Source organism: Chenopodium album, chromosome 24 (genome assembly GCF_948465745.1).
Source record: "Chenopodium album chromosome 24, dcCheAlbu1.1, whole genome shotgun sequence".
Classification (NCBI taxonomy): domain Eukaryota; kingdom Viridiplantae; phylum Streptophyta; class Magnoliopsida; order Caryophyllales; family Amaranthaceae; genus Chenopodium; species Chenopodium album.
Genome location: NC_137857.1, coordinates 31,283,924 through 31,295,193, shown reverse-complemented (window position 1 = coordinate 31,295,193; position 11,270 = coordinate 31,283,924). Strand labels below are relative to the sequence as shown.

Here is an 11,270-nt window from a genome sequence, read left to right as displayed (position 1 = left end):
TAAGGTGGACTAAACAAGGATTGCTTTATTATTCCTTACTAAATTCGATTTTAGTCGGTTTTGATTTTTTTTTCCCCAAGTAATATTTAGTTTTATTTGATATTACCACCTTCAGTTTAATTGTTTATTTATCGTTAGTTTTTACCCTTTCTTTTTTCTTTCAAAAGTTTCATATTACGATGCTTTTTAGTGTAGCCAGCCACATACCAAAATAATGATTATGTAACTTCTCATCGACCAAGTAATCCCTGATCGATCGAGTAAGGACCTGTTCTGATTTACTGAACTGATTAGAGCTGAACTGAACTGAGTATTTTATGAGAGGAGGATAATAGGAACTGAACTGAACTAAACTGCTGAACTGAACTGCTAAACTGAACTGAGTTGAACTGAAATGAACGGAACTGAACTGAATTTAAGCTGAAGAGAACAGGCCCTGACTCCGCTAACACAACCCCTGACCGAGTAACATGTTGACAACACAACCCCCGACCAAGTAATCCCTGACCGGGTAACCTCGGACACTCCTTAGGACCAGCCACATATGAAAATTTGTGATCATGTTTACCAACTAACAAAGTCCTGGCAATTTATTTACCATCCAAGTGAGGCCAAATGACTTTTTTTTTTATCGATTTTTTTCACCTTATATATATATATATATATATATATATATATATATATATATATATATATATACACATGTATATATGTATGTATGTATGTATGTATGTATGTATATGTATATATGTATGTATGTATGTATATATATACATGTATGTATATATATATATATATATATATATATATATATATATATATATATATATATATATATATATATATATATATATATATATATATATAACTTTAGTAGAAACTTTGAGGGTGATTGCGGAGGCCGAGGTAAAACTTTTAAGGGGTGATTTAGAAAAAGTAAGGGTATATAATTAGGAGAGTAAAACTGGAGGGAATTGTTGTGGTCCCTTTTTCGACTTTTGTTACCCCTTGTACTTTTGTGAAATGAGTGAGTATTTCCCACCCTTATTTTCTGGCAGTGAAAGAAAGAAGCGGGAAATTTTTTTTCCCACCTTATTTCCCTCCCAAATTTTCCCAAAATTCAAAAATTTAGTCAAATTCTCCCAAAGTTCAAATTTAGCATTTAAATTCAAATAAAATGCCCTATATAAAAGCAGGGCTTCCCTTCCAATTTCCCATTTTCACAAGATCAGTTCAAGGGGAATTGGGGAGGGGGGGAGGGGAGATAAAATCTAGTTCGATTACATCAGAAATTAGTTAAGTCAATCCAAAATACAGACAACCCTATCAAATTACAACCATCTAAATTCAGCATAGTTAAATCCTAATTCCTAAAGCCGTGTTAGTAGATGCAGCTTCATTATTTACAGGAATAGGCTCCGTTGAAGACCGTCCAAAAACCATCAGCCGCCACTTCATCACCAAAAAGTCAGTCCTGAAAAAAAAAGGGAAGGGACTCATGGCAGAGTTCATGGACGATCTCATGGATGAGTTTTATCAAAAGCAGCAGCTCATTGAAGATGAATTGAACGACGAACAATTCATCCAAGCAGTTTATGAATGGGACTCAAATTCTGATCATGAACCATAACAACAACATGAAGATAATGATGCAGGTGGATATGATGCAGATGAAGATGCAAACCAAGAACAACTACAGCACCATGTAAGACCAAACAGAGAGATGACAGTAGAACAGAAAAGAGCAATTGTTGATGAGATTATGTTGCACATGGAGGGGGACTCATTGCCCAGAGGCTTTTTAGCCAATTTGACAAGAAAACATTTTGTGCACATATCTACAACAACAAGATGGTTTCAATTAATAAAAGTATCTCTAGCTCAAGGTGTTGTTGTTGATGTGAATACAAAAAAATAGGCGGAACAGGACGCAAAGCAAAAGAATACATAGATGAGTTTCTCACTTCTGTACCTTTGTACAAAAGAACAACTGAAAGGGGATATGCTGCTGCACTAAAGATACCTAAAACAGCATTGCATAGGCTTAGGCAGCAAGGTAGGCTGAGAACTCACACAAGCACAAATCACCCAGCATTGATAGACTAGCACAAAGTGGCAAGACTAAAATGGGTTTTAAGTCTGATTGATCCTGTTCCAGCTGTAGGGGACCCAACATTCAGAGATATGCAACAATGGATCCATCTAGATGAGAAATGGTTCTACATTAATCCAGAAACAAGAACTTTCTACCTACTGCCAACAGAAGAGGATCCATACAGGGCACAACAATCAAGGAGGTTCAAGATCAAAGCAATGTTTATGGGGATGATAGGGAAGCCATTGTTTGATGAAGCAAATAACATGATACATGATGGGAAATATGGTCTTTTTCCTTTTGTTAAGTATGAAATGGCAAAAAAGAAAAGCAAGAACAGAGATGCAGGGACTCTAGAGACAAAGGCACTCCAAAGTGTAACAAAAGAGTGCATAAGGGAGATGCTGCTAACACATGTGATCCCCACAATTTATGAGAAATGGCCACAACAGCTACCTAAGGACATCATGATACAATGGGATAATGCTAGGCCTCATCAGGTGCCAAAGGATGAAGAATTTCAAGAAGCATGTCATGCACATGGGTTCAACATTCAGTTCATTTTCCAACCAGCTCAATCACCAGAAACTAATGTTTTAGATTTAGGCCTGTTTAGTGTGATTCAATCATTACAATATCAATCATTTCCAAGGAATCTAGATGACTTAATCAATGAAGTTGCTAGAGCTTTTGAAGAATTTGATCCTACATTGAACAAGTACACTTAGATCACACTTCAATCATGCATGATTAAGATATTAGAAAAGCAAGGTGGTAATAACTTCTCTCCCCCACACATGAAGAAAAGAAGTTTGGATAGCCAAGGTCGTCTACTACCACAACTACTTCAGGTTGACAGGGATCTCATTGCACAAGTAGTTCAATTTCTGGACACAGTCCCAAATACAGGAGATGATCAAGGGCATATGGAAGTTGATGCAGACTGATACATGTGCATCACAGTGGAGGTATATTATCGAGTAACTTTTGTTTGACTGCCACACATAACCTTTTCCTTTTCAAACACCTTTTTGAGTTAGATTATGTGTAGGTTATGTGTACTTTTGTTAGATAAAAATGGATCAATTATTTGGCAGTCATGTATGTAATCAATTAAGTTCATATCTATTACTTAGACAAATATTCAATCAAAAAGGTGTATCTGTTTTTGAAGTGTAAAACTTGTGAATTCCATCAGAATGGGTGTTTATTCAGTCAAAAATCTTTAGTGAGTGTTGGTAAATCTACAAAAATCTCTGTAACAAGGCTTATGGAGCATCCAGACCACCCAAGTAGCTATCAAATGAGTCCCATCATCATATGGAAAACAAATAAGGGATATGTATCACCAAAAAAGGGACTCAATGCATACAATACAGGGACAACATTAGGCATATCTAGGGCTTCAATTTGAACTAGATCAAGGTGGAGATCAACAACAACACATGGGACTCAAATTGTACACCCATGGTACAAATCAATTTTGTATAATCACATAAGCTCTCCAACATGATATAACTAACAAACTGATACACAGAGAAGGATCAACATCAAACACAACCTACATGCCCAAAAAAACCAATTTTCAACACAAACACAGAGCAGCTTACAAATCAAATACCACCATCCAAAAACACAGAGCAAACCACGTACAACTGTATGCATTCACATCATATACTCGAACAGGCATGCAACCAGTACATCAACAACCAACCACACAAATTCCCATCAAATAATTTAACTGTAGATGCATAAATACAGAACAATAGAAATAAATTAGGGTTTATAGAGTATACGCTGCGCATTTAATTACGAGGAGGGTTGAACTGAGGGTAGTAGATTTACAAGTATGCCTCAATTACTTCCTCCCTCGTCATGCCTTCCGGGGGACCAGATTTGATGCGTTTTGCGCCGGAGGAAGGGCCCTCGTCAAGAACCTGGGACTCTGGTGGCTTTACCACCTCAGCAGAATCCACATCTGCTGAGTTCGTCTCCCTTGTAGCAGATTCGGTGGCTGAAACCTCCTCCTCAGTCACTGGAGAACCAGAATCACCAGCAGAAACACCAACAGCAACCAAAGAACCCTCAGTTTTAGGAACCACCTCAGTCGGTGGTTCATCATGGGTAACACCCTCAGAGACCACCACCTTCGGCGTCTCCTCCTCATCACTGACATAGTCAAAGAGTTTCACCCCCCGGATCCGCCTCCTAGCAATCAAAGAAGCACGGCGAACGGGTTTCATTACACCCGTACCACGCTGCGGCTTATAGAGCACGCTTCCAGAATGGCGGCTAGAATTAGGGATGGCAATGGATCGGGTCTGGGTCAGGTCCACTGAGACCCAGACCCGGATTTTCGGAGGTGGACCCAAATCCGACCCAGACCCACAGGGTCTAAAATAATTAGACCCAGACCCAGATCCATCGGGTCTAGCGGGTCTCGGGTCTAAAACGGGTCCAAACGGGTCTAACTATAATTTTATTATTTTCTATAATTTTGTATATATATTATAAATTTACAATTATACTACTACTTCAAAATAATAAAAACGCATTAAAAAATGTGTTCATGTTTTTGACACACGAATAATTTATTTCATTAAAAAAGTAAAGACAATGCAAGAAAAAAAAAACCGTACTACGCAAAAACTTAATTTTTTGGTTGTTTGCTGTTTTATTTGCTCACTTTCACTAAAGTCTATCTTCTCAACCTCTAATTATGTTGTATATTAAGTGATTTTTAAAAAATTTATTACTAATATATATTTATTATTTATAAAAAAAAAAAAATTAAAATGGGTCTATGGGTCGGATCTAGGTCGGGTCTGAGTCTACAATTTTTGGACCCAGACCCAGACCCGGCCCATCAAGCTTAGACCCAGATCCGACCCAGACCCATCAGGTCTAAAATTTAAGGACCCAGACCCTAAATTATGGGTCGAGTCCAACCGGGTCTAGGTCGGGTCCAGGACCCATTGCCATCCCTAGCTAGAATCACTTGATTCTAGGGTTTCATGGCAGGTTAGATCTAGGTTTTTGTCAGAAGACGAAGCCATTGAAGCAATTCTGAGGTTGAAACAAAGGAGGGACGAAGAGAGGAACTCAAGAAAACAGAGGAAGGACGAAGAGAGGAACTCATAGAGAGAAAGAGGATGGGAAACGGCGAGTGAAGAGTGAGAAAATAAGAACTAGGGTTTATGTGGGAAGGATATATTCTGGAGAATTCTCCAGAATAAATGAACTCCAACCAATCCATCAGATGAATTGAATGAGGAGCATTCAATGGAGGTAGTTGGGGAGTTGATGAATTTAAAGGGTTGGGGTATAATTTTGGTGGGAATGATTAATCTAAGGGCTTGTTTTAGTTGTTTGGCATCATTTTTGGTTTATAGTTTTCTGTTTTTTTGAAAACTAAAAACCAAAAACAGGAAACAAGAAATTTTTTTAATGATTTTAATACATCTTAATAATTTTTGATTCATTATGTGACATATATAATATACTTTTAAAAACTAAAAAACAGAAAACTACAACGATGCCGAACGAACCCTAACTAATCAGTTTTGGTTTTTAATCTGATATGGTTAGTAGATTAATAAAGATGATTTATTAAAAAAAAAGTAAGGGTAAAATGGTAAATTTGCCAAAAAAAAACTTTACTATAAAAGGAAATAAATTGAAAAGTTGCAAGTAATGTGGACCAGCCCAAAAAGGAAATAGTTGCAAGTAAAGTGGACCGGAGGTAATATATATATACTTTAATTCAATGGATATCAATCTAGGCCTTAGTTTTAGTTCATTTTAAACAAGTCATTTCAATTCAGTTTATATCATCAATTCAATTCAATTAAATTAGCTTAACTTATTTCATGGCAATTAAAGTCATTTCACTTTTGCACAAAAGAACAAGGTTTTAAACAAGCGTGGTTGTTTAGATTAAAAGTTTTGAAAATGAGCAACGCTTGGAAAAAAAAATTGCAACCTAAAATACTGACAACAGTGACAAAGCAGCTCAATTAATTTAAGCAAATTAGGAATACTTGCAATTTTAATAAGAGCATACTAACAAAATCCATGAATCCAATACAGAAATAAAACTGAACAATTCAAATGTTTACCAAATCAAATCAAAACAACAATATAATCAAATTCAACCATTTAGTTCAAATCCAAACTCAGTCTTCCCAAATTATAAATGGGTACCCATAAACCAATCCATCATCTTCTCTTCTATTCTCTCTTCCTCTTACCTTGTATCTTTCGGACCGGACTTCCGGTTCAGTTTTCTGGGTTCGAACCGGAAGACCTCCGATCAACGAACCGGGTGAAGGAGCTCTTCCAACAATGGAAGGATGAACATGGAAAATCTTATGGTCAAGTGGAGGAGTCAATGAGAAGATTCGAGAACTTTGAGCGGAATTTGAAGTTTGTTGTTGAGAGTAATTCGAACCGGACCGGGTTTACGGTCGGGTTGAACCGGTTTAGTGATTTGAGTAATGAGGAGTTTAGAGAGAGGTATTTGGGGAAGGTGAAACGTCCGGTTCGGTTGGGTCGATGGAGGGATACGCGTGAGAGTTTAGTGTTGAGTTGCGACGCACCGCCGTATTTGGATTGGAGGGAGATGGGGGTGGTTACTCCGGTTAAGGATCAGGGTGTTTGTGGTAAGCAGGTCATATAATCTGTTTTGCATTTTTTTTTATAGAATGTGCTTGCCTGATGTTTTTTTTTTTTTTTAAATACTTGCAACTCATTTTATTGACTTGTTATTTGAAGTTATTTGACTAGTTATCTCGCTAAGCTAATCCCATTTGGAGTTGAGCAAGTATAGGTAAATCATAGTCCATGTGAAATTTCCGCATATGTTTGTATGGACTAAAGTTTGGTTAATTAATGCATGAGATCTTGTGGTGTCAAAAAAAAAAAAAAAAAGGTTGACTATGTAAGACTAATAATTACTTAACCTTTTGCTCTTAATTTTAATAATTGCGTCTTCAAATAGTGTGTCTATGAGAATATGAGATGTGTAGTGTATTAGTAAGTTAGTATTGTTGCAACATTTTGAATCAGAATAACAAACTTGCTAAGGGTGTAAATGGGCTGACACTTAATAATTTTCGGTTGTAGCTAGGCTGTCGCTTGTTAAGTTAGCAAATGAGCTGAGTTTGTACAATTTTTGAACCTTGTTTAATAAATGAACTTGAACATAAATATACGTTTATGACAACTCATTTTTTTATGCTCATGAAGAACCCACGGAGTAGTAATTAATGTTCATGAATAATCTTGTTTACAAGGAAAGCTCATTGCCCGTTTAATAAAGTATTTGAATTAATTCACCATTGATAATAATAAAAACTACTTGGATCATCAAACAAAATGGCAAACTATGTGATTATTTGTACTAGAACTTGTTCGATAGAAAAACTTTTCATGAACTCTAATTCAACCTTCCAAACATATAGAGAAGCTCCATCAGTATGATTATATGAATATAAACATGGTCAGCCAAAAAGAGTTAACACATCTTGGCTCATTCTAACCCATATTGCTAATGCACAAGCTAAGTTTGACCATAAATACTTAGTTGTGTCTGACTGTGTGACAGTATGGTGATTTGTGCCCGGGAGTAAATGCAAGGAGTCTCAGATGTGGAATAACCTATGCTTTTTAAAATAGACAATTACCTGATGATAAAGTCTATTGTTTCGCATAAGGGTAAAACAACATACAAAGTATACTAGGTACTACAAATTCCATCAAATTTTCAGTTGTGCAAGTATAGTAATATTGACAGAAAAGGTATTTATTGTAAGTCAGTGATTACATACCCTGTGACTTATGCATACAGGAAGCAGCTGGGCATTCTCTTCTATTGGTGCAATTGAAGGAATCAACGCGATCAATAAGAAAGAACTCATTAGCCTCTCAGAGCAGGAGCTTGTAGATTGTGACAAGGATGATGATGGCTGTGATGGGGGTTACATGGACAATGCATTCAAATGGGTCGGAAACAGTGGTGGTATTGGTGGTCAAGCTAATTACCCTTACAGTGGAAGTGGTGGTACCTGTACTACCAACAAGGTCCTACTCAGTTTTCTTCACGTTCATGAGATGTTAATGTCAATGATGTGAGTTGTTTGCTAGCAAGCTATATTACTCAGACTTGCGTACCCATGTCAGACATGAGTATCTGTCTAAGGGTCAGACTCGCCATCTGATTTGAAGTTTGTAGGATTCTGGTCATAAATGAAGTTATCATGTCCATACCCATGTTGAAGGGATCCAACATGGGTATGTGACGTGAAAATTAGTTTTCAGCTTAGCTAACAAATGATCAGTTGCCTGCTAAGCATGTCTTAACTCAATTTCTTGTTTCTCAGATGGAAAAGAAGATTGTAAACATTAATGGATATGGACATGTGGAAGAAACAGAGACCGCTCTCCTGTGTGCAACTGTAAGACAGCCTATTAGTGTTGGCATAGATGGATCTTCTATTGACTTTCAGCTATATACTAGAGTAAGTATATACTTACATCTATGACTGATTTAATACATATTGATGTATATGGTTATAACTTATAAGTATAATTTTAAAACAGTAATGTTTTTATGCATATTTCATCTTTTTTGTATGTTACCAAATATGTGGGTGACAGATCAGAATGCAGATATATATCTTGATGAAAAATATACTAGTATGAATTTTGAATAAAATTCCTGTTCAATTTACCCAACTTTTATTCTCCCTACAATTTCATATACTTCGTATATGCTGATTGATATTAGTCTTATTTTCTAGAATTTCATCTTCTTGGTATCAGATTTTAAGTCCAATTAGTGTAATGAAAAATAAAAAGTAACTAGGTCTCGGTAATCTCCCTTTCACACTCAGGTTTTGTGGTTTTATTTCTTATCTAAAATCTGATCTGTTAACATTGGAATATTCGTTGCTGAAAGCTTGTTCCATATGCTCTGAGTAGGGAATTTATGATGGTGCTTGCTCGAGCAATCCAGATGACATCAACCATGCTGTTCTGATAGTTGGCTATGGCTCTGAAGGAAACAAGGATTATTGGATAGTGAAGAACTCTTGGGGCACTAGCTGGGGAATGAACGGCTACATATACATACAAAGGAACACTGACTTACCATACGGAGTTTGTGCAATCAATGCCTTAGCTTCATATCCTTCTCAGACAAATTTAGTCGCTTCATCTCCTTACCCTTCTCAATCTTCTGATTCTTCTCCAACACTACCTCCTCCGCTACCTTCCCCACCTCAGCCGCAGCCTTCCCCTCCACCTGCCACTCCTCCATCTTCCAAATCACTGCCGCCTCCATTGCCTTCCCCACTTCCTCCCACACCTACTCCATCTCCCACAACACCACCTCCTCTGCTGCCTTCCCCTCCTCCCACACCTACTCCATCTCCTCCAACACCGCCTCCTCTGCTGCCTTCCCCTCCCACACCTATTCCATCTCCTCCAACACCGCCTCCTCTGCAGCCTTCCCCTCCTCCCGCTTCTCCTCCATCATCACCAGCACCACCTCCACCACCACCACCATCTCAGCCTCCTCCACATCCTTCCCCTCCCCCTGCTCCGTCACCTACTAAATGTGGAGATTTCTCTTACTGTCAGCCAGGACAGACTTGCTGTTGCCTATATGAATCTTTTGGATTTTGTCTGATACAAGGTTGCTGTGACTACACCAATGCTGTTTGCTGCCCCGAATCAGACTACTGTTGCCCTCATGAATATCCCATCTGTGATGTTTATGGTGGATTATGCCTCAAGGTATTTCAACTTAATGCTTAAAATTTTATAAGTATGAAAACTTTTATGAAATTTTATGAGTTTTACTTGTGCTTTGAGATTATTTAGGATAAACCCCATGTTGGAGGTGCCTTCTCAAAACAGCCATTTTCTTGTTCCCGTAGTCTCTTTATGTATATGGTACTATATATGAAAACTATTATTTTTTTATCTGATAAAGCACCCTTAAAACATTGGATTATCAAAACAATCAACAAAACATGATTAATTTCAGATTTTGGATGAGACATAGGATTATATATCATGTCAATTATTCCTAAAAAGTTAATTTATCCATTTTTCTACTACATCACAAAATTCTTTTTGCTTTGATAGTTTGATACTCCTTCAAAGTGTTAACTTTCAAAGCTCTTGTCCTTCTTGATCCTCATCAATCTTTCTTACCCTAATGTTGTCTAGAAATTTGATGACCGCCTCGGTGCTGCTTTGATGAGGAAGAAGTGGGCAAAGCTCACATTACCCTGGAGTAAACCTGAAGAAAATACAGAAATGACTTATCAGCCACTCAAATGGAGGATGAATGGGTTTGCAGCAGTGTGATGATCTTAGTGATTATGCCTTCTAATGTTGTTCAAGGTAAAAGTTGCTCATCTTTCCTCAATCAGTCAATCTGCTAAACATTCATACATGTTAACAATTGTTGGTCATTGTCTCAACTTCTGCCTCTACTTGTTTTAACACGGCAATATCATTGTTATGTCATTTTGCTGTAGAAATAAGTTGAGAAGATTTGCATCAAACATGCATGTAAAAAGAAAATAAGTGTGTTGAGTAAATGATGTAAACTCATATTCATGCTCCACAGTTAGTATGCTTTGTAACATAATAATTTATATGCAGCAATTATTTGTCTATGTAAAAGTTTCTTTTTGTTGGAAAGACAAGATTAAATACATCGAATTTTTGTATTACAGTGTTTTGAGATTCTAGGGGTTAACAGTCTTAACATAGTTATGGATGCAGCTACCGGGTGACACACTAGTTAATTATTAAAAGCGATTTTTTGTCATATATAATTGTTGTTCGTAAGTATCATAAATTGTATGTTCATTTTAAATAAACTTTATGTACATTTGTAGATGTAAAATGTTCAACTTCGCCATAATTACCGAATCACAGACGAGTTTTTTTTTTTTTAAAAAAAGGAAAAATGGAAACTAAAAATCCAACCTTTGTGCGGTCTGACAATAAAAATCCAACCTTTCATTAATCTCAAAAAAATTCAACCTTTATACCCCACCTTCTCCAACAAATCCATTACCTGTTGATGACCGGTTTTTGTAAGTTACATGCCACGTGTCAGCTATTAATAGGCTAATTTTTTTTCAATTTTTTACAA

General features: G+C 36.8%; 1 protein-coding gene across 1 annotated transcript; it reads left to right on the top strand.

Annotated features, from left to right (window-relative positions):
* The first annotated feature begins 6,069 nt into the window (after nt 1–6,069).
* LOC145611906 (cysteine protease XCP1-like) lies at nt 6,070–10,842 on the top strand. Its single transcript, XM_081667288.1, has 5 exons — nt 6,070–6,756; nt 7,944–8,176; nt 8,476–8,613; nt 9,077–9,892; nt 10,331–10,842. The coding sequence occupies exons 1-5, from the start codon at nt 6,291–6,293 to the stop codon at nt 10,469–10,471; spliced, it is 1,794 nt and encodes a 597-aa protein (XP_081523414.1). The 5' UTR covers nt 6,070–6,290; the 3' UTR covers nt 10,472–10,842.
* Nucleotides 10,843–11,270: the final 428 nt, after the last annotated feature.